Source organism: Lissotriton helveticus, chromosome 5_1 (genome assembly GCF_964261635.1).
Source record: "Lissotriton helveticus chromosome 5_1, aLisHel1.1, whole genome shotgun sequence".
Classification (NCBI taxonomy): domain Eukaryota; kingdom Metazoa; phylum Chordata; class Amphibia; order Caudata; family Salamandridae; genus Lissotriton; species Lissotriton helveticus.
In genome coordinates this window covers 481,156,891-481,180,173 of record NC_136065.1, presented here as the reverse complement: position 1 = coordinate 481,180,173, position 23,283 = coordinate 481,156,891, and the positions used below count along the sequence as shown (strand labels likewise).

Sequence of the window (23,283 nt, the reverse complement as noted above, 5' to 3'; positions counted from 1 at the left end):
TCAGGTAAGTTTTGTTTTTATTGAATTTAATGTAATGTTTTTGTTTTTGATGTAATGTTTTTTTTTGTATACTTTTTATTAAGTATTCCTTCTTTGTGTTCTGTTTAGACCGTCTGTGCCTTTTCGATACTTCTCCGTCTCTGCTGCGACGTCAGTTACCGATATGCTCCGCAAATTTTTACAGGTAAGAGTAAGTTTTGTCTGTTCATGTAAAGTGTTTTTCTGATGTTTGTATATGATTTTATTTTATTTTTATTTTTATTTCCAGCTGTTCACTGTCCGAGTTCTTTTTGGCTACCGCTTGTGACATTTAGGTAAGTGTTAAATTTTTATGTTGTGTGATATTGCGTTTCTGTTTAATGTAAGAATGTTATTTTTCCTGGGGTATGTTTGATATTTCTAACATTTGTAAGTATGTAATATTTTTGTATTGTTTGTGCTTTTTCTACACTTTAATGCCCGAGTTGCTGCGACATACAGGTAATTTTTTATTTTTATTTTTTTCTCGACTATTTTATTATATTGTGTATTATTTATTGTGTTGCCTTATAGCTGTAATTTCATTTGTTATAATTTTGTTGCGATATTTCTACTTTATTTGTTTGACGAAAGTGCGATTCATAATTGAATACGGGGAGTACTTGATTTTAACACGGCACGGGTGGGGCACGTGTTTCACGTAAACGTCAGTTACCGATATATTTTGGAAAGTTCTGCAGGTAAGACCAACTTTTGTCCATTGATATAATGTATTTTTATTTCTTTTGTAGATGTTATTTATTTTAATTTTTTTGCATTTACAGCTTTTTACTGTCCGGGTCCTGTTTTGCTCCGTAAATGTCACTTACCGATGTTTTCTGCCAAATTCGACCGGTAAGCGAAAATTAGGTTTGTTACAATTAATGTAATAATGTTTTTGTTTGTGATCTACTTGTAATGTTTTAGAAATGTGTAGGTGTTTAATGTTTGTGTACTGATTGTGATATTTCTCAACTTCAATGGGCGAGTTGCTGCAACATACAGGTAAAAAAAATTTTAAATACATTTGTATATAGATTTTCAATATATTGTGTATTACTTTGTGTCTTCCTTTTTAGCTGTCATTTTATTAGTTAAAAATGTTTTCTGATATTAGTAGTTTATGTATTTGACGAAAGTGCTAATCATAATTTTAATCGGGGAGTATTTGAATGTAATACGTCACGGGTGGGGCACGGTTTTTACGTAAACGTTATTTACCGATATCTTCTGCAAACTTCTACAGGTAAGAACAACTTTTGTCTGTTGATGTAATGTATTGTATTTTTTTTTGTAGATGTACTTTATTGATATTTTTTTGTCCTTTCCAGCTATTCACTGTCCGGGTCCGGTTTGGCTACGTAAACGTCAGTTACCAATGTCTTCCGGCAAGTTCTACAGGTAAGAGAATTTTTGGTGCGTTACAATTAATGAAATAATGTTTTTGTTTCTGATGTATTTTTGTTTATTTTGTAAATTTGTAAGTATTTAATGTTTGTGTACAGTTTCTGATATCTTTATCCTTTAATGGCCGAGTTGCTGCAACATACAGGTAAGTTATTTTCCAAAATATATTTAAATCTTTTTTTTTAATATATTGTGTATTCCTTTTTCTCTTGCTATATAGCTGTAATCTTATTTTGTTTAAATATTTGTCGATATTTCTTTTTTTTTTATGTGCCGAAAGTGCGATGTATAATTTAATACGGGGAATACTTGATTTAAATACGGCACGGGTGGGGCACGTTTTTCACGTAAACATCAGTTACGTATATCTTTTGTGAAGTTCTGCAGGTAAGACAAACTTTTGTCTGTTGATGTAATGTATTTAAATTTATTTTGTAGATGTTTTTAAATTTATTTATTTGCATTTACAGCTATTCATTTTCCGGGTCCTGTTTGGCTACCGCTTGTGACATTTCTATACTTCACTGACGGTTTTGAAGCGACATACAGGTAAGTCTCCTTATTTCTTTATATCTTTTCATATTGAGTTCTTGGTGTTGTTCTACTTTATTGTATCTAGTTTTTTTTGTGAAATGTGGATTTAATAATGTACATGACTACTATTTGCCTTTTGTGCATTGTGTACAATTTATTGCGATGTTTGTGTTTGTGTATGTTTTCCTATTTTTTTTTTTTTATTGTATCTTGTGTTTAGCTGGTATCGTCGGCATGCATTGACTGATGTTTGCGCGTGTCGTCTTTGTATCCGGGTCCTGTACTCTAGTTTTGCCTTAACTTGCACCCTGTTTTTTTTGTTATCTTGTACTTGGCTCGTGTTTGGCTCGTGTCTGGCCCGTATCTGGCTCGTGTCGCCAATATGCATTGCCCTTTTTATTTTGTGATGTTTTCTTGTTTTTGTAAAACTTTGTATGTATGCACTGTCTATGTTCTCTTTGTGTGACGTTTGTCTGATCTCTACACTTCACAGACTGAGCTGCTACGATCGACAGGTAATTGCTTTTTTTTTTTCAATATAATTAAAGAGTGCCTTTGTGATTTTGTACACTTTTTTGTATACAGTTCCTTTGTGTGATGTTAATGTAATCATGGACTTGGCTCGTTTTTGGCTCGCACTTGGCTTGTGTCCGGCTCGTCTCTGCTTAGTGTTCTTTTCCATGCTATCACTGGCTCATCTTTAGCTCGTATCTTTGCCATGAATTGACTCATGTTTGCGCGTGTCGTCCTGGTATGCGGGTCCTGTAGTCTATTTTCGCCTGAGCTTGCACCCCTGTTTTTTTTTATGTCGCACCTGGCTCGTGTTTGGCTCGTGTCTGGCCCGTATCTGGCTCGTGTCGCCGCTATGCATTGCCCTGTTTTTTGTGATGTTTTCTTTTTTTTGTAAAACTTATTATGTATGCACTGTCTATGTTCTCTTTGTGTGTTGTTTGTCTGATCTCTACACTTCACTGACTGAGCTGCTACGATCGACAGGTAATTGCTATTTATTTCAATATAATTAAAGAGTGCCTTTGTGATTTTGTACACTAAATTGTATACAGTTCCTTTGTGTGATGTTAATGTAATCATGGACTTGGCTCGTTTTTGGCTCTCACTTGGCTTGTGTCCGGCTCGTCTCTGATTATTGTCCTTTTCCATGCTATCACTGGCTCGTCTTTAGCTCGTATCTTGGCCATGCATTGACTGATGTTTGCGCGTGTCGTCCTTGTATCCGGGTCCTGTACTTTAGTTTTGCTTTATCTGGCACCCGGTTTTTGTTTTATCTCGCACCTGGCTCGTGTTTGTCTCGTGTCTGGCCCGTATCTGGCTCGTGTCGCCGCTATGCATTGGCCTTTGTTTTGTGATCTTTTTTTTTTTTTAAACTTAGTATGTATGCACTGTCCATGTTCTCTTTGTGTGACGTTTGTCTGCTGAGTAATGCTGTTGTGGTGATGAGTGGTGCTGTGGTGGTGATGAGTGCTGCTGTGTCGGTGCAGAGTGATATTGTGTTGTTGCTGAATGATGCTGTTGTGGTGGTGTGGAGTGATGCTGGTGTGTTGCCGAGTGATGTTAGTGTGGTGCTGAGTAATGGTGTTGTGGTGATGAGTGGTGCTGTGCTGGTGATGAGTGCTGCTGTGTTGGTGTTCACCGATTACCACCCCAGCATAACTCAGCACCACAACAGTAGCACTTGTCACAACAACTGCATCACTGAGCCCCACCAATGCAACACGCAGCAACACCACATTATCACTCAGCACCCCCACAGTACCACTGAGCAACAACACAGCATCACTCTGCACCACCACAGCCGTACTTAGCACAACAACAGCCTCATTCATCCACACTACTGCACTACTCAACAGCAACAAAGCATGCTTTGATACCTGTTATTGTGTGTGCCACGTTAAAACATGTTGTGAAAGCGTGCACTTACGGCCGGTGGTGTGTGTGTGTGTATGCCTGATGAAAGCGTGCATTGATGGCTGTTGGTGTGTGTGCCTGGTGAAAGCGTGCACTGATGGCTGGTGGTGTGTGTGTGTGTGCCTGGTGTAATGTATTGTAAAACAGTGCACTGAGCTCACTTGACACACAACTGTAAATGGTGCAATGCTGCTGACTGTATTCTGTATTGTAGGGAAGCTTGCAATGGCGTTGTGTGGCCTCTATATACGAAAGAAGCTTGCAATAGTGCTGATTTGTTCTGTGTAATTTTAGACTGGTGGTGAGTGGTGCCTATTGTCAATATGTTGCTTGTAAATGATGTTGTGTTGGTGCACAGTGATGATGTGGTGGTGTTGTTGAGTGGCGCTTGTGTTGGTGCTGCGTGCTGCTGTGTCGGTGCAGATTGATATTGTGGTGGTGCTGAATGATGCTGTTGTGGTGGTGTTTGAGTGATGCTTGTGTGTTGCCGAGTGATGTTAGTGTGGTGCTGAGTAATGCTGTTGTGGTGATGAGTGGTGCTGTTCTGGTGATGAGTGCTGCTGTGTTGGTGTTCACTGATTACCACCACAGCATAACTCAGCAGCACAACAGTAACACTTATCACAACAACTGCATCACTGAGCCCCACCAATGCACCACGCAGCAACACCACATTATCAGTCTGCACCCCCACAGTACCACTGAGCACCAACACAGCATCACTCTGAACCACCACAGCCGTACTTAGCACAACAACAGCCTCATTCATCAACACTACTGCACTACTCAACCGCAACAAAGCATGCTTTTATACCTGTTATTGTGTGTGCCACGTTAAAACATGTGGTGAAAGTGTGCACTTACGGCCGGTGGTGTGTATGGCTGTTGAAAGTGTGCACTGATGGCTGTTGGTGTGTGTGTGTGCCTGGTGAAAGCGTGCACTGATGGCTGGTGGTGTGTGTGTGCCTGGTGTAATGTATCGTAAAACAGTGCACTGAGCTCACTTGACACACAACTGTAAATGGTGCAATGCTGCTGACTGTATTCTGTATTGTAGGGAAGCTTGCAATGGTGTTATGTGGCCTCTATATACGAAAGAAGCTTGCAATAGTGCGGAGTTGTTCTGTCTAATTTTAGACGGGTGGTGAGTGGTGCCTATTGTCAATATGTCGCTTGTGAATGGCGTTGTGTTGGTGTAAAGCGCTGCTGTGGTGGTGTTGTAGAGTGGTGCTTGTGGTGGTGCTGCGTGCTGCTGTGTGGGTGCAGAGTGATATTGTGGTGGTGCTGAATGATGCTGTTGTGGTGGTGTGGAGTGATGCTGTTGTGTTGCCGAGTGATGTTAGTGTGGAGCCGAGTAATGCTGTTGTGGTGATGATTGGTGCTGTGCTGGTGATGAGTGCTGCTGTGTTGGTGTTCACTGATTACCACCACAGCATAACTCAGCACCACAACAGTAGCACTTATCACAACAACAGCATCACTGAGCCCCACCAATGCACCACGCAGCAACACCACATTATCACTCTGCACCCCCACAGTACCACTGAGCACCAACACAGCATCACTCTGCACCACCACAGCCGTACTTAGCACCACAACAGCCTCATTCATCAACACTACTGCACTACTCAACCGCAAAAAAGCATGCTTTTATACCTGTTATTGTGTGTGCCACGTTAAAATATGTGGTGAAAGTGTGCACTTACGGCCGGGGTGAGTTAGGGATGTGTGCACTGAGTGACGGCTGTATGCAGTGAGTGAGGCCTGTATGCAGTGCGATCGAAGACTTTGTGCAGTGTGATGGAAGGCTGTGTGCACTGAGTGAGGCCTGTGTGCAGTGGGAGTGAGGGCTGTGGATAGTCCCAGAATATTTGAACGATTGAGGTTTTTCAAAATATGGCTATAAAACGTGTGATTAAGTGTTAAAGCAGCACTCACAACACTATTATACAAATACAAAAGTGTTTCGCGTAATCCTAGTACCTTTTTTTTGGTTCATACTGAATGTGGTATTTTTCTTATTCCGCACACGTAAAAAAAAATGTCTAGGCATTTGCAGTGTTGGTGTGTGTGAATGGCCTAAGCAGGCACTTACGGCTGGTGCTATGCAGGTTTGTTGTGTAACATTGCACGAACAAACGTAAGAATAACAAAATACCATTTGACCTGCATGTAATAGATTGTGTAAAAGAACGTGTTGCTTTCCACAGTCTTTCTAAAGTTGCTTCCCGTGTATTTTATGGTATTCGGTGAGAAGGCGAGTTTCGCTCCCTTTAGTTTATATTTGCATTTACACGTAAAATTTCTATGCATTTGCAGTGTTGGTGTGTGTGCATGGCCTAAGCAGGCACTTGCGGATGGTGCTATGGGTGTTTGGTGTGTAACTTTGCACTAACAAACGTACAAATAACAAAATACCATTTTACCTGCATGTAATAGAATGTCTAAAAGAACGTGGTGCTTTACATAGTGTTTCTAAAGTTGCTTCCTTTGTATTTTATGGTTTTCGGTGAGAAGGTGACTTTCGGTCCCTTTAGTTTAGATTTGCATTTCACAGCGGAAGGCCGACAACAGATTAGAATCTTTACGACTGTGATGAAAGCAATCCAGTCTCCTGGGGTGGTTAGGCCCCAGACGTTTTGCTCTCGCCCCCTCCCCACCTTAGAGAGGGGAGAAGGAAGAAGCACATGGCGTGCATGAATGTGAAACAGTCTGGGGACTGTTGGTTCTGTTTTAAAATGTTTTCAGAGAAAAGCGGGAATAAAAGTAGAAGGTGGGGTGGGAGAACGTGCAGCTGAATGAGAGAGAAGCTATGGTGTGCGTGTTTCCGTGCGTAAATGGGAGAGCGTGTGGGGGGGGGGAAACGTGCAGATGAATGAGAAAGAAGCTATGGTGTGCGTGTTTACGTGCGTGAATGGGAGAGAGTCTGTGTTCTGTGTGAGCTGTTTGTTGCGCGTGTTGCCGTGCGTGAATGGGATAGAGAGAGAGTCTGTGGGCTGTTTGTGTTTGTTGTGCGTGTTGCCGGGCGTGAATGGGATAAGATAAGCAAGAGGCACGCGCGTGTGCGTGTTGCCGTGCGTGAATGGAACAGAGAGAGTCTGTGGGCTGTTTGTTTTGGTGTACGTGTTTCTGCAAGTGAAAGACAGAGTGGTATGCTTACAAAGAGTGCACGTCTGAATGTTGTCAAGCTACGTGGAGAAGTGTGGCTAAGTGGAGAAGTGTGGCTCAGTGGTTAGAGGCGGCAGACCCGGAAGCTGAAATCGGCCGTGGACCAGGGTTCGATTCCCCGCCTCGGTGGGTCTCGGGCTCAAAAATTCCACGGACTCGATAATTCTAGCTCCGGTGCCTACTCGACTCACGGGGTCACACTCTGCGGCTCTGGGCAATAGCTTGCTTAATCTCCACTACGGCCCCTCGTGGTGGGATGCCTGACTTTAACCTTGTGGATACCCTGCCGGGGTATCTCACAGGGGAATACCAGGACGGGTTCCCTAAGCAAGCGCTTAGATACCGTGTCGGTGATTTGCGCTATATAAATACATGTACATTTACATTTACATGTACATGTACATTTACATTTACATTTACGTGCTGTGCGTGAATAGGAGAGAGACTGGGAGTGTGGGGGGGTGGGAGAGAGAGTCTGTGGGCTGATTGTGTTTGTTGTGCGTATTTCCGCGAGTGAAAGGCAGAAACGTGCAGATGAATGAATGAGAGAGAAGCTAAGGCAGGGGGGGTATGCTTGGAAGATGCACGTCTGAATGTTGTCAACGTGTGCGTGTTGTCGTGCGTGAATGGGATAGAGAGAGAGTCTGTGGGCTGTTTGTGTTTGTTGTGCGTGTTGCCGGGCGTGAATGGGATAAGATAAGCAAGAGGCACGCGCGTGTGCGTGTTGCCGTGCGTGAATGAAACAGAGAGAGTCTGTGGGCTGTTTGCTTTGGTGTACGTGTTTCTGCAAGTGAAAGACAGGGTGGTATGCTTACAAAGAGTGCACGTCTGAATGTTGTCAAGCTACGTGCCGTGCGTGAATAGGAGAGAGACTGGGAGTGTGGGGGGGTGGGAGAAAGAGTCTGTGGGCTGATTGTGTTTGTTGTGCGTATTTCCGCGAGTGAAAGGCAGAAACGTGCAGATGAATGAATGAGAGAGAAGCTAAGGCAGGGGGGTATGCTTGGAAGATGCACGTCTGAATGTTGTCAACGTGTGCGTGTTGACGTGCGTGAATGGGATAGAGAGAGAGTCTGTGGGCTGTTTGTGTTTGTTGTGCGTGTTGCCGGGCGTGAATGGGATAAGATAAGCAAGAGGCACGCGCGTGTGCGTGTTGCCGTGCGTGAATGGAACAGAGAGAGTCTGTGGGCTGTTTGTTTTGGTGTACGTGTTTCTGCAAGTGAAAGACAGGGTGGTATGCTTACAAAGAGTGCACGTCTGAATGTTGTCAAGCTACGTGCCGTGCGTGAATAGGAGAGAGACTGGGAGTGTGGGGGGGTGGGAGAGAGAGTCTGTGGGCTGATTGTGTTTGTTGTGCGTATTTCCGCGAGTGAAAGGCAGAAACGTGCAGATGAATGAATGAGAGAGAAGCTAAGGCAGGGGGGGTATGCTTGGAAGATGCACGTCTGAATGTTGTCAACGTGTGCGTGTTGACGTGCGTGAATGGGATAGAGAGAGAGTCTGTGGGCTGTTTGTGTTAGTTGTGCGTGTTGCTGGGCGTGAATGGGATAAGATAAGCAAAACACAATCTTGCACCCAAAACCTGTTGCAGACCTAATAAAGCCCAATCCAGTTCGTATGGAGGATAGGGGTGCAATCTAAACTAGCCATTTGCTTAGGCGTATCATAGCAACAACAAAAATAATAATCTAGGGCTAAACAGCAGTTGAAGGGGAATTATGGTTCCAATTCAAATACAAAAAAACACTGATATTTCCAGTTATGATGACCTTCGCAGCAATAATTCCAGCTCAATGTACAAATCATGAGCTAACAAGTCACACATCACACCACAAATATAAATGTTTTGCCAAACAATGTGTCCAAATTGCATATACTACACGGTGAGGCACATAAAGTGCCTGCTGTTAATGTTATTTAAGCAAAAACACAAACCTTAGGTGAAAGGATTGAAAAATATCTCTGTCCACTTTCTCTCTTGTACAAGTAATATGTATTTCCTGGTTTCTTCACAACATTACAGGCAGCATGATGAAGATCAGCGTCTCTTTTTGCCTCTACCAGGACCTTTTTGGAAATGGAAAAAGAGAAATCTATAAAATATAACTAACTATTATCATGTAGTAACTATTATCGTATAGCAGAGGTCTCCAAACTTTTCTATAAAAAGAACTAATTATATTGAGTAAAAATCATGCCAAGCTAGAAATCGTGACCACATGAAACTAAATTAAATTAAATTACTGGCCCTTGTATGCAAAATTACCAGCAGTGGTCACCTTAGTCCATCGTGGGTAAAATATAATAGCCACAACTGTGATACCCCCGGCACCAAGAAAATAACATTAGTAATCAGTTTCCCTGAGGCTGCATATTTTATCACTCGAATATCAGCTTTAAATATATTTTGGAAATTCAACGATTTTACTCCCACAGAAGCTTATGATTTACAAAGATACACACATTTTTATCTCGTATAATACACACTTTTCAATTTTGGCATAAATATATTAATTTGATCAAGCACATGCTTCTAATTTTGTGAACTGGGCAGCACCCAGGAGAACTAATGACAAGTAGCTGATGAGCTACCTGTAGCTCACGAGCCACACGTGGGTGAAGTCTGACGTAAAGCAATACGCTAGATGGTAACAATGCCATAGGGCTCATCAATTCACTTTTTTGTTTTTCAATACATAGTTACATTCAGGAAATGATAAGTTACTAAAAATGACCACAAAAAGCACATGCGTACCACAACAATAAAACATGAGGAGGCCAAACTTGAACATTACAAGGCCCTGCATTGTTCAAAGACAAAACAGATCATCCCAATGGGGGTTCACCTTGCAGAAGAAGCTGCGTTTCGCTAACTGGTATGTTATGTAACCAGTACAATTTCTTTTTTTTTTTAAACTATAGGGATATATAGTCCAGTGTCCAAACAAATCTACATTCCACACCTGCATCCACCAGATACTCATTGTAACTGCTCGTCTAGTGTTTGCACAAAAGTGGAAGCAATTTGTTTTTATGGTTTACAGTATACCTTTCAAGAAATTGAGACCACCATCATTGAAAACTGAAAATAGTCTGTCCAAAAATCAAGCTTAAACTAGCTGCTTCTTTGGACGTCTGTCAAACCAAATATCATGATACATCCGCAGTGCTTAATTTATGCATCTATTTTATGTCAACTGTGGACCTGGTCAGTGCGACTGCTCTCTCCCCGCGCAGCTCCACCACCGAGTACTGTCCCTGAGCCCTGAGACTCCAGTTGCAGGGTGTTCGAGGCCCTCCTCCACCTGCAGGCTCCTGCCTGCGCCTCATCCCTGAAGGTCCAGTGGGAGAGCACTCTGCTCTTCTGCAGTTCTGCCTCTTTCCTCCTTATTATCTTTCTATTTTAATCTTCCTTCTCTTTATGTTTCCTTTTCTTTCTGTTTCCTTTTATCCCGAGTAATTTTCCCCCTGTGCTTTTCCTCCGCCACTGCTGCCCCCGCAGCCCCTCCCCCTTCAGTGTGTCCTTCCCGGTTCCCTGTTGACCTGCCCTCCCCCCGATCCCTACTTAATGGTGGCTGCTGCACAGCAAGAAGAGAGAGACCACTGTCCTGGCCAGGGTGAGTGCTCTCCCACGTGATACTCCACCACCGAGTACTGCCCTTGAGCCCTGAGCTCACTGTTGCAGGGTGTTCGAGGCCCTGCTCTTGCCTGTGCCTAATCCCTGGTGGTGCAGTGGGAGAGCACTTTGCTCTTCTGCTGTTCTGCCTCTCCTGCCTCTCGATTCCTACTTAATGACGGTCGCTGTATGGTCGCAAAGGCAAGCCCGTCTGCGCCTGTCCGCGACCCGACCATGACCAGCGCCAGAAACCTTGATCCAACCCTCAAACGACTCTCCGTGGAACACTCATCTACAGGCCGCCCGGTCACCGCACACCCTTCAATGATACCAGCACCAACCTCATCGCACCCCACACCCTCGCCTCCATAGACTACATCTTACTCGGAGACCTAAACTTCCACCTGGACAACCATGATGACCTTAAGACCGCCTACCTCTAAGGGAATCTTGCCAAAATAGGACTGAAGCAACTAGTCACCGCCTCCACGCACACAGTAGGACACACACTCGACCCAGTCTTCGCAGAAGGAAACAGTCTCCTTCAGCCACACAACGGAACTCCTCTGGACAGTTCATCACTGCATCCACTTCTCCTTAAAAAAATAACGTATAAAAGCACCTCCGCCGCCTCCCCGTAGAAGCTCGAAAAAAGTCAGCGAAGACCAGCTTAACTCCGCCCTCATCAGCATCCCACCACCGACTACGCCAGGTGCAAACACTGCAGCACCCAACCTCCACCGCTGGATCACAAATAGCTCGCCACCACCAACTTATCAAATCCACAAAGAAGAAATCCCTCCAAGACAGAATCCTCACCAATGCTCATAATACCAAAGAACTCTTTCCCATCCTCAATGAATTTGTCAAACCCTGCTGCAAAACAGTAGTCGTCCCTCCCTCCCAAGACCTCTGCAACAGACTCAGCACCACTTCCACCTCAAGATTAAGTTGATCTATGCCAACTTCTATAACCAAGACCTCTGCACCGCTCCAGCTCGCCCTCCAAACACCACCACCCAACAGACCCTGTTCAATTGGACCCCACTCACGACGGAAGACATCTTAAAGACCATGAGGAGCATTCCACCCCAGAGCAGTCAGACCACTGTCCACCCCACTTCTTCCACAGAGCCGCTGCGGCTATCACAGCCAAATTTTGTCAGAAGATCAACTGCTCTTTCGAAACCGCCACTTTCCCCGATGACTCGAAACATACTGAAGTAACCCCCCCCTGAAGAAACCCTCCGCAGACCTGACGGACCTCAAAAACCTCAGGCTCATCTCCCCGCTTCCATTCGCAGCCAAGGCATCAAAAAGGCCATCAACACCCATCTAGCAAACTACAACGAAGCTAGCAATGTCCTGGACATCTCCCAATCTGGATTCAGCAGCAACCACAGCACAGAGACAGCCCTACTCGCCGCCAATGACTACATCCGCTCCCTCCTAGACCAGGGTCAAACGGCAGCCCTCATCCTCCTTGACCTCTCGACCGCCTTCGACACAGTCTCCCACCACACCCTAGCCACCAGACTCTACGACACCGGCATCCGCAGCAAAGCCCTAGACTGGTATGCTCATTTCTCATCGGCAGAACTCAGCGTGTCAGACTCCTGCCCTACCTCTCGGAACTAACAGAGACCCACTGTGGAGTGCCCCAGGGATCCTCCCTCAGCCCCACCCTCTTCAACATCTACATGGTCCCCTTCGCAACCATCGTCAGAAACCACGGGCTCAACGTCATCTCCTACACCAACACCCAGCTTATCCTCTTCCTCACCAACATACCCAACATCACCAAACACAACTTCCAAGAAGGGATGAAAGCCATCGCCACCTGGATGAAGAACAGCTGCCTAAAACTCAACTTCAAGATAACAGAAGTCCTCATCGTTGGTTTCACCCTCTCCACATGGGACGACTCCTGGTGACCCGCTGCCTTCGGAACTCCGCCCCCCCCCCCAACAGACCACGCACGAAAACGTGGCATCATACTATCATACTATACTCATCGCTCACAATGAACCGCCAGATCAATGCCATATACTCAACCTGCTTCAACACCCTCCGCATACTCCAAAACTGATAATAGACATCTCCCGTCGCAGCCACATCACTCAATACCTCCGAGATCTCCACTGGCTCCCAGTCAAAAGAAGAATAACCTTCTAACTCCTCACTCATGCATACAAGAACCTTCACAACACGGGACCAACATACCTGAACAACCACCTCTCCTTCCACGCAACCAAAAGACACCTCCGATCAGCTGACCTTTCTCGGGCCACCGTTCCACGCATCTACAAGACCAAGACCAAAACGGGAGAAAAGTCCTTCTCCTGCCTCCCAGCCAAGGCCTGGAATGACCTCCGGCAAGCTCCCATGCTGTTACAGTTCAGGAAGGACCTCAAGACCTTCAGATGACCCCAGTACTCAACAAGGCTTCCCCCCATAACCCCCAGCGCCTTGAGACCCTCGCAGGTGATTTATCAACCCCTGATTGATTGATTGGTTGCAGGTGCTGGGCCCCAGAGCTCATCATTGAGGACCTCAATGTATGTTTCATCATCACACTAAGACCCAGAGAGAGAGAAAAATACAGAAAATAAAAGAGTATAAGAAAGATAGGAAAACAGTGAAAAGGGAAGAGAAAAGGTTTGAAAAAGAAAATGGAAAAGTGGGATAAAAAGACAAGAAAGGCATGCTAGCAGAGGAAAGAGGCATGAGGTATAAACAAGATTAGGGAACCTCACTATTTGGCATGAAAAGGAGATACGTGCAATGAACTTGAATAAGTGTGCAGTGCCTCACAAGTCCTGAAAAACGCTACCACTGTACATGCAGTAGGTCTAAACCTTAGTCTTCTACTGGGACAGCAAACTACAGCCTAACAACAAATTTTAATAAGGAAGTGCTTTGCACAAACGTATACTCCAAGGCAATCGTTCACTGTATAGGGAATTTTTTATGGGAATGTAGCGCAAGTCATTTATCATACCAGCACTTCTCATTACTGGTCTATTTTTTCCGCGTCACAGATAGGCCACTGACAGCCAGCACTAATTAAACAAGCATTGGAAATGCAATAGGTCTCGCAGCATTAGAGTTAGTGCATTTAGAATTGTTTATGGGTTTTTTGTTGTAAATCTTTTGCATTTTTATTTTTTTTTGCCAATGCTAAAGAATTAAAAATCAAAAAAGCAATAAACAATTGTAAAAGCTGTAACTAAAAATCCTACGAGACCTATTGCACTGTGTGAGGGTGAGGTGTTGAGGGTGAGTGAGGGTGGGGATGAGTGAGGAGTTGAGTGTGAGTGAGGTGTTGAGGGTGAGTGAGGTGTTGAGGGTGAGTGAGAGTGAGAGTGAGTGAGGGTGAGGGTGAGGGAGGGTTATTGCGAGTTAGGATGAGGGGTTGAGGGTGGGTGATGGTGAGGGTGAGGTGTTGAGGGTGAGTGAGGATGAGTGAGGGTGAGTGAGGAGTTGAGGGTGAGTGAGGGTGAGTGAGGGTGAGTGAGGGTGACTGAGTGTGAGTGAGTGTGAGTGAGGGTGAGTGAGGGTGAGTGAGAGTGAGTGAGGGTGAGGTGTTGAGGGTGAGTTGTTGAGGTTGAGGTTTTGAAGGTGAGGTGTTGAGGGTGAGGTGTTGAGGGTGAGGTGTTGAGGGTGAGGTGTTGAGGGTGATTGAGTGTGAGTTAGTGAGGGTGAGGTGTTGAGTGTTAGTGATGGTGAGGTGTTGAGGGTGAGTGAGGGTGAGGGTGAGTGAGGGGGAGGGGGAGGCGTTGAGGATGAGTGACGTGTTTAGGGTGAAGTGTTGAGGGTGTGGGTGAGGAATTGAGGGTGAGGGAGGGTGAGTGTGGGTGAATTGTTGAGGGTGAGTGATTGAGGGTGAGGTGTTGAGGCTGATGTTTTGTGGGTGAGTGAGGGTGAGATGTTGATGGTGAGTGAAGGTGAGGTGTTGGGTGAGGCGTTGAGGGTCATTGAAGTTGAGGGTGGTTGAGTGAGGATGAGTGAGAATGAGGGTGAGTGAGGAGTTGAGGGTGAGTGAGGGTGAGGTGTTGAGGGTGAGTGAGGGTGAGTGAGTGTGTGATGTTGAGGGTGATTGAGGATGAGTGAGAGTGAGGGTGAGTGAGGATTTGAGGGTGAGGCGTTGAGGGTGAGGTGTTGCTGGTGAGTGAGGGTGAGAGTGATTGAGTGTGAGTGAGTGTCAGTGAGGGTGAGGTAGCGTCTTACTGATTGCCCGTGAAAAGCCCAATTATCTTCTTATATGTGAAAAAGAATGAAATGCGATAGGTACATTTTACAAAAAAAATTGTGAGCTTATGTGTTGTATTTATTGTTATAAAATAGCACTCGCTCGGTAGGGAGGCTACTTCAGAGCTGATAAAAACAGAATTATACATTTAATAAACTGTCATTTTTTGTCCTGTGTGTTTAAGCGTAGTTGAGACATTGACAGCACGAGTCTGAAATATAAATGAAAACAACGCAGCAGGACCCGGCGCCTTTTCATCCCTAAAAGTATTTACCATTTGAGGAAGGACAAGGCGCGAACCCGAAATGCATCGAGGGGTGTGATGTACAAGTTGCCTATCTAGAATGTGAACGATTGTCCGATAAAGTATTTCAATCAATCATGCAATAGAAGTATAGAAAATTATTTTCAGCAAAGAAAAGACAAATGCACCAGTTTACGTTGGGATGACTGAATGCCAGCCACGGATACAAGAAAATTTATCAGGGATTCCAGGCTGCAATCGCGTAGAGTGTTAGGGGGTGTGAGGGGGGGAGGATGAGTGAAGTTATTTGCGTAAGAGAGTGTGTGAGTGTGTTAGTGTGAGGGTGAGTAAGTGTGTGTGAGGCTGAAGGTGTGTGATGGTGTATGAGGGAGATGTTGTTTTAGCGTTACTGAGCGTGTGTGAAAGAGTGTGATAGTTTTGTTGTGTGAGGGTGATGTTAAGAGTGTGTGTATATGTTAATAATAATTAAGTAATGTGTTGTTTGTAACTAAAGGTGTCCCCTTTGTATTACTTCAGTCTTATGTGTATATTAGTATGTAATTTTAAATGTGTATGTATTGTACTAACTATGTGTATGTTTTGTAACATGTTTGTGTAGTCTCGTTTTTATTTTTTTTTTAAAATGGCCGACGTATAGCGTCACGTCGACGTCTGCTATGTTTAGCGGTCTAGTTTATTTTTGAGTTGTGTGTGTTTTTTGTTTACGTATTTTTCTAGCCAATCGGAGCGCGACGTTTTTGACGTAGCGTTCCGATTTGCATACGTCAACCGTTGAATTCCCCATTGATCGAGAATGTTGGTGCGCGGAAGGCGTGTTCTTGTCCCGGTGGTGTTGCTGCGTCGTTTGACAGGTAAGAATGTATTCCTAAGTTTATTTTAATGTAATGTAATGTAGTATATATACTATGTAAAATTTAAATACTTGCTAAATTTATTTAATTCACTCGTAATATTTGTAAATGTTTGTAATGTAACATAAAGTAGTGTTTTTTATTGGCGATGTGTAATGCATATGTTTTGTTAAACTGTAATGTAATGTATTAATGTCCTTTTTTTGGTAATTTGACATACAAAAGGGGTTTGTTTCATTTCGAAGTGGTAAATGTGTTGTAATATATTGATGTAAGTTGTTTTTTTATTATTTTTTGTGTGATGCTGAAGTAGTCGGATAATTTGTTATTGACGTACTTGAAGTATGAAATGAAACTTTGTGTCTTTGCTGACTGTAGTATTTTTAGCAATGTATGAACGACATGTACAGTGAACTAATGTATTTTTCGTTAGATTTTTGTGACTGACTCTTTCTATGTTCGTAATATGTTTTATTGTGGGGTGTGGCGTTGCGTGGGTGAGTGGCGTTGCGTGGGTGAGTGGCGTTGCGTGGCTGAGTGGCGTTGCGTGGCTGAGTGGCGTTGCGTGGCTGAGTGGCGTTGCGTGGTTGAGTGGCGTTGCGTGTGAGTGGCGTTGCGTGTGTGAGTGGCGTTGCGTGGGTGAGTGGCGTTGCGTGGCTGAGTGGCGTTGCGTGGCTGAGTGGCGTTGCGTGGCTGAGTGGCGTTGCGTGGCTGAGTGGTGTTGCGTGGCTGAGTGGCGTTGTGTGGGTGAGTGGCGTTGCGTGGGTGAGTGGCGTTGCGTGGGTGAGTGGCGTTGCGTGCCAGAGTGGCGTTGCGTGCCAGAGTGGCATTGCGTGGTTGAGTGGCGTTGCGTGGGTGAGTGGCGTTGCGTGGGTGAGTGGCGTTGCGTGTGTGAGTGGCGTTGCGTGTGAGTGGCGTTGCGTGTGTGAGTGGCGTTGCGTGGCTGAGTGGCGTTGCGTGGCAGAGTGGCAGTGCGTGGCTGAGTGGCGTTGCATGTGTGCGTGGCGTTGCGTGTGTGAGTGGCGTGTGTGAGTGGCGTTGCGTGGCTGAGTGGCGTTGCGTGGGTGAGTGGCGTTGCGTGGGTGAGTGGCGTTGCGTGAGTGAGTGGCGTTGCGTGGGTGAGTGGCGTTGCGTGGGTGAGTGGCGTTGCGTGGCTGAGTGGCGTTGCGTGGCTGAGTGGCGTTGCGTGGCTGAGTGGCGTTGCGTGGGTGAGTGGCGTTGCGTGGGTGAGTGGCGTTGCGTGGGTGAGTGGCGTTGCGTGGGTGAGTGGCGTTGCGTGGGTGAGTGGCGTTGCGTGGCTGAGTGGCGTTGCGTGGCTGAGTGGCGTTGCGTGGCTGAGTGGCGTTGCGTGGCTGAGTGGCGTTGCGTGGGTGAGTGGCGTTGCGTGTGTGAGTGGCGTTGCGTGGGTGAGTGGCGTTGCGTGGGTGAGTGGCGTTGCGTGGCTGAGTGGCGTTGCGTGGCTGAGTGGCGTTGCGTGGGTGAGTGGCGTTGCGTGGGTGAGTGGCGTTGCGTGGGTGAGTGGCGTTGCGTGCCAGAGTGGCGTTGCGTGCCAGAGTGGCGTTGCGTGCCAGAGTGGCGTTGCGTGGGTGAGTGGCGTTGAGTGGGTGAGTGGCGTTGCGTGGGTGAGTGGCGTTGCGTGGCTGAGTGGCGTTGCATGGCTGAGTGGCGTTGCGTGGCTGAGTGGCGTTGCGTGGCTGAGTGGCGTTGCGTGGGTGAGTGGCGTTGCGTGGGGGAGTGGCGTTGCGTGGGGGAGTGGCGTTGCGTGGGTGAGTGGCGTTGCGTGGGTGAGTGGCGTTGCGTGCCAGAGTGGCGTTGCGTGCCAGAGTGGCGTTGCGTGCCAGAGTGGCGTTGCGTGCCAGAGTGGCGTTGCGTGGGTGAGTGGCGTTGCGTGGGTGAGTGGCGTTGCGTGGGTGAGTGGCGTTGCGTGGCTGAGTGGCGTTGCGTGGCTGAGTGGCGTTGCGTGGCTGAGTGGCGTTGCGTGGGTGAGTGGCGTTGCGTGGGTGAGTGGCGTTGCGTGCCAGAGTGGCGTTGCGTGCCAGAGTGGCGTTGCGTGCCAGAGTGGCGTTGCGTGCCAGAGTGGCGTTGCGTGGGTGAGTGGCGTTGCGTGGGTGAGTGGCGTTGCGTGGGTGAGTGGCGTTGCGTGGGTGAGTGGCGTTGCGTGGGTGAGTGGCGTTGCGTGGGTGAGTGGCGTTGCATGGGTGAGTGGCGTTGCGTGGCTGAGTGGCGTTGCGTGGCTGAGTGGCGTTGCGTGGCTGAGTGGCGTTGCGTGGGTGAGTGGCGTTGCGTGGGTGAGTGGCGTTGCGTGGGTGAGTGGCATTGCGTGGGTGAGTGGCGTTGCGTGGCTGAGTGGCGTTGCGTGGGTGAGTGGCGTTGCGTGGCTGAGTGGCGTTGCGTGGCTGAGTGGCGTTGCGTGGCTGAGTGGCGTTGCGTGGCTGAGTGGCGTTGCGTGGCAGAGTGGCAGTGAGTGGCTGAGTGGCGTTGCATGTGTGCGTGGCGTTGCGTGTGTGAGTGGCGTGCATGAGTGGCGTTGCGTGGGTGAGTGGCGTTGCGTGGGTGAGTGGCGTTGCGTGGCTGAGTGGCGTTGTGTGGGTGAGTGGCGTTGCGTGGCTGAGTGGCGTTGCGTGGCTGAGTGGCGTTGCGTGCGTGAGTGGCGTTGCGTGCCTGAGTGGCGTTGCGTGGTTGTTTTAGCGTTACTGAGCGTGTGTGAAAGAGTGTGATAGTTTTGTTGTGTGAGGGTGATGTTAAGAGTGTGTGTATATGTTAATAATAATTAAGTAATGTGTTGTTTGTAACTAAAGGTGTCCCCTTTGTATTACTTCAGTCTTATGTGTATATTAGTATGTAATTTTAAATGTGTATGTATTGTACTAACTATGTGTATGTTTTGTAACATGTTTGTGTAGTCTCGTTTTTATTTTTTTTTTTAAATGGCCGACGTATAGCGTCACGTCGACGTCTGCTATGTTTAGCGGTCTAGTTTATTTTTGAGTTGTGTGTGTTTTTTGTTTACGTATTTTTCTAGCCAATCGGAGCGCGACGTTTTTGACGTGGCGTTCCGATTTGCATACGTCAACCGTTGAATTCCCCATTGATCGAGAATGTTGGTGCGCGGAAGGCGTGTTCTTGTCCCGGTGGTGTTGCTGCGTCGTTTGACAGGTAAGAATGTATTCCTAAGTTTATTTTAATGTAATGTAATGTAGTATATATACTATGTAAAATTTAAATACTTGCTAAATTTATTTAATTCACTCGTAATATTTGTAAATGTTTGTAATGTAACATAAAGTAGTGTTTTTTATTGGCGATGTGTAATGCATATGTTTTGTTAAACTGTAATGTAATGTATTAATGTCCTTTTTTTGGTAATTTGACATACAAAAGGGGTTTGTTTCATTTCGAAGTGGTAAATGTGTTGTAATATATTGATGTAAGTTGTTTTTTTATTATTTTTTTGTGTGATGCTGAAGTAGTCGGATAATTTGTTATTGACGTACTTGAAGTATGAAATGAAACTTTGTGTCTTTGCTGACTGTAGTATTTTTAGCAATGTATGAACGACATGTACAGTGAACTAATGTATTTTTCGTTAGATTTTTGTGACTGACTCTTTCTATGTTCGTAATATGTTTTATTGTATTTGAACTAATTCCGTCTGGATAAATGCTATTGTGTTAAGCGTTTCTTTTTTTGTGTAAATCTCGACTATTGTATTCAATGCGTCCCATTTTCCGGATGAATCGTTCTTGTTTATTTCCCTCTGAAAAATTTGATTGTTTCTGAATTTTTGTTTATTTCGTCATATTTGCTTTATATTAGACGGAATTCCGTGAGAAGAAGTGCTATTGTTGTATGCGTCCGGTTTTTTGTGTAACTGTTGACTACTGTCTTTAAACCGTCCCATTCTCCGGATGAATAGTGCTTGTTTATTGCCCGGCGAAAAAGTTGCCTGTTTCACTTGTGTCTTTGTATCTCCTCGTCCTCGCTTCCTGCCACATATTTGTATTTGTTTCCTTTGTGTAATATTGTTGTAATATCGTACGAATTAAATTTACTTTTTGGCCCGAAGACTGATTAACATCCTTGCATCCTTTTAGGTCAATGATGTTAAGTTTTTTTTGTGTCTAACGTATCTGATGCTATACTCCGTCGACCCCCTTGTTTTCCGTCCTGAAATTTCTTTATGTGTAAGAAAATGGCCTAACATTCCTCAAATTGCAGAGTGGGTGAATGCTGCAGAGTGGGTGAATGCTGCAGAGTGGGTGAATGCTGCAGAGTGGGTGAATGCTGCAGAGTGGGTGTATGCTGCAGAGTGGGTGAATGCTGCAGAGTGGGTGAATGCTGCAGAGTGGGTGAATGCTGCAGAGTGGGTGAATGCTGCAGAGTGGGTGAATGCTGCAGAGTGGGTGAATGCTGCAGAGTGGGTGAATGCTGCAGAGTGGGTGAATGCTGCAGAGTGGGTGAATGCTGCAGAGTGGGTGAATGCTGCAGAGTGGGTGAATGCTGCAGAGTGGGTGAATGCTGCAGAGTGGGTGAATGCTGCAGAGTGGGTGAATGCTGCAGAGTGGGTGAATGCTGCAGATTGGGTGAATGCTGCAGATTGGGTGAATGCTGCAGATTGGGTGAATGCTGCAGATTGGGTGAATGCTGCAGATTGGGTGAATGCTGTCTATTGGGTGAATGCTGTCTATTGGGTGAATGCTGTAGATTGGGTGAATGCTGTAGATTGGGTGAATGATGGAGATTGGGTGAATGATGGAGATTGGGTGAATGATGGTGAGTGGGTGAATGATGCAGAGTTTCTGAAAGATGGATAGTGTGTGAATGATGGATAGAGTGTGAATGATGGAGAGGCAGAGTGCTGTTGCGTTTTTGAGTGTTAGTGTGTGTAACTGAGGGTGAGTCGTTGAGGGTGAGTGAGGGTGATGTTGAGTGAAGGTGAGGGTGAGGTGTTGAATGGTATTGAGGGTGAGGGTGAGGTGTTAAGGGTGAGTGAGTGTGACTTGTTGAGGATGAGTGAGGGTGAGTGAGGTGTTAAGAGTGAGGTGTTAAGGATGAGATGTTGAGGGTGAGTGATGGTGATGTTGAGTGTAGATGAGGGTGATGTGTTGAGTGTGAGTGAGGGTGAGTGATGGTGAGGGTGAGTGAGGGTGTGGAATTGTGGGTGAGGTGATAAGGGTGAAGTTAGTGAGGGTGAGGTGTTGAGGGTGAGGGTCTGAGGGTATGCTGTGCTGTACCTGCTCCGTGTGTGAGGGAAGCTTGCACTGTTGCCGCCTGTGCTGTACCTGATGTATGTGTGATGAAAGCTTGCACTGCTGCTGTCGGTGCTGTACCTGTTCCATGTGTAAGGGAAGCTTGCACTGCTGTTGGCTGTGCTGTACCTGCTCCGTGTTTGAGTGAAGCTTGCATTGCCGTTGCCTGTGCAGTACCTGCTCCGTGTGTGATGGAAGCTTGCACTGCAGCTGCCTGTGCTGTACCTGATGTATGTGTGAGGGAAGCTTGCACTGCTGCTGTCGGTGCTGTACCTGTTCCATGTGTAAGGGAAGCTTGCACTGCTGTTGCCTGTGCTGTACCTGCTCCGTGTTTGAGTGAAGCTTGCATTGCCGTTGCCTGTGCTATACCTGCTCCGTGTGTGATGGAAGCTTGCACTGCAGCTGCCTGTGCTGTACCTGATGTATGTGTGAGGGAAGCTTGCACTGCTGCTGTCGGTGCTGTACCTGTTCCATGTGTAAGGGAAGCTTGCACTGCTGTTGGCTGTGCTGTACCTGCTCCGTGTTTGAGTGAAGCTTGCATTGCCGTTGCCTGTGCTATACCTGCTCCGTGTGTGATGGAAGCTTGCACTGCTGCTGTCGGTGCTGTACCTGTTGCATGTGTAAGAGAAGCTTGCACTGCTGCCGCCTGTGCTGTACCTGATCTATGTGTGAGGGAAGCTTGCACTGCTGCTGCCTGTGCTGTACCTGCTCTGTGTGTGAGGGAAGCTTGCACTGCTGCCGGCTGTGCTGTACCTGATGTATGTGTGAGGGAAGATTGCACTGCAGCTCTCGGTGCTGTACCTGTTCCATGTGTAAGGGAATGCTGTTGCCTGTGCTGTACCTGCTCCGTGTTTGAGTGAAGCTTGCATTGCCGTTGCCTGTGCTGGAGCAGCTCCGTGTGTGATGGAAGATTGTGAGATCTGGCATAACGGAAGGATTGGTAGTGCGTGCACAGTTTTTTTTTTTGTTTGTTTATTGTTGTAGTGAAAAGTTTTATGTATGCACTGTGTATGTTCTCTTTGTGTGTTTTCTTTTTTATATTTTCTTTATTTCAGGGAATGAGCTGCTACGATGGACAGGTAATGACAAATTAATTTGCATAATATTGAAGCGTGTCTTTGTGACTTTTATACTTTTGTTTATTGATTTGCTTATTGTAAAGCTAATGTAATTATTTTATTAGGTCTCTCTGCTCGCATGTACTTTCTGCCTGGCTTCTTGCATTTGATTTTTATTTTATCAATGGCTGCTATTTTGGTGTATTTGTTGCCATGGATTGTGTTCCGTTTTGCCGTACGTGTTTTTTGGTCGCACTTGGCTTGTGTATACGTTTCTAAAATTATTTAGTGTATGTAATTAAAAGTTTTTTTTTTTCTGTTCTAGTAAAGGGTATTACGCAATGTATTCCCTTTACGTTTGTTACGTAAGGGATGTTAGCGTTCTATTTTTTAATTGATGGTGATGTAATTATGAGCGTTACGTAATTTTTAGCCAATCGCAGCTCTACGTTGTGTGACGTAGCGTTGCATTTGACATGCGTCAACGGGGCTTTTTCCAAATTGATGTGAATGTTCGTGCGGTAAAGGTGTGTTATTCCTCCGTGTTTGTTGCTGCGTCGTTGCGTGTGTGAGTGGCGTGTGTGAGTGGCGTTGCGTGGCTGAGTGGCGTTGCGTGGGTGAGTGGCATTGCGTGGGTGAGTGGCGTTGCGTGGGTGAGTGGCGTTGCGTGGGTGAGTGGCGTTGCGTGGGTGAGTGGCGTTGCGTGGCTGAGTGGCGTTGCGTGGCTGAGTGGCGTTGCGTGGCTGAGTGGCGTTGCGTGGGTGAGTGGCGTTGCGTGGGTGAGTGGCGTTGCGTGGGTGAGTGGCGTTGCGTGGGTGAGTGGCGTTGCGTGGGTGAGTGGCGTTGCGTGGGTGAGTGGCGTTGCGTGGGTGAGTGGCGTTGCGTGGCTGAGTGGCGTTGCGTGGCTGAGTGGCGTTGCGTGGCTGAGTGGCGTTGCGTGTG

General features: G+C 46.2%; 1 protein-coding gene across 1 annotated transcript in view; it reads right to left on the bottom strand.

Annotated features, from left to right (window-relative positions):
- The window catches only part of C5_1H1orf50 (chromosome 5_1 C1orf50 homolog), a 98,522-nt gene that overhangs the window by 23,841 nt on the left and 51,398 nt on the right, over positions 1-23,283 (bottom strand). Inside the window, exon 4 of the mRNA XM_078640991.1 lies at positions 8,986-9,117. Within this exon, the coding sequence (XP_078497117.1) occupies positions 8,986-9,117 (132 nt within the window). The remainder of the gene's footprint in view (positions 1-8,985; positions 9,118-23,283) is intronic.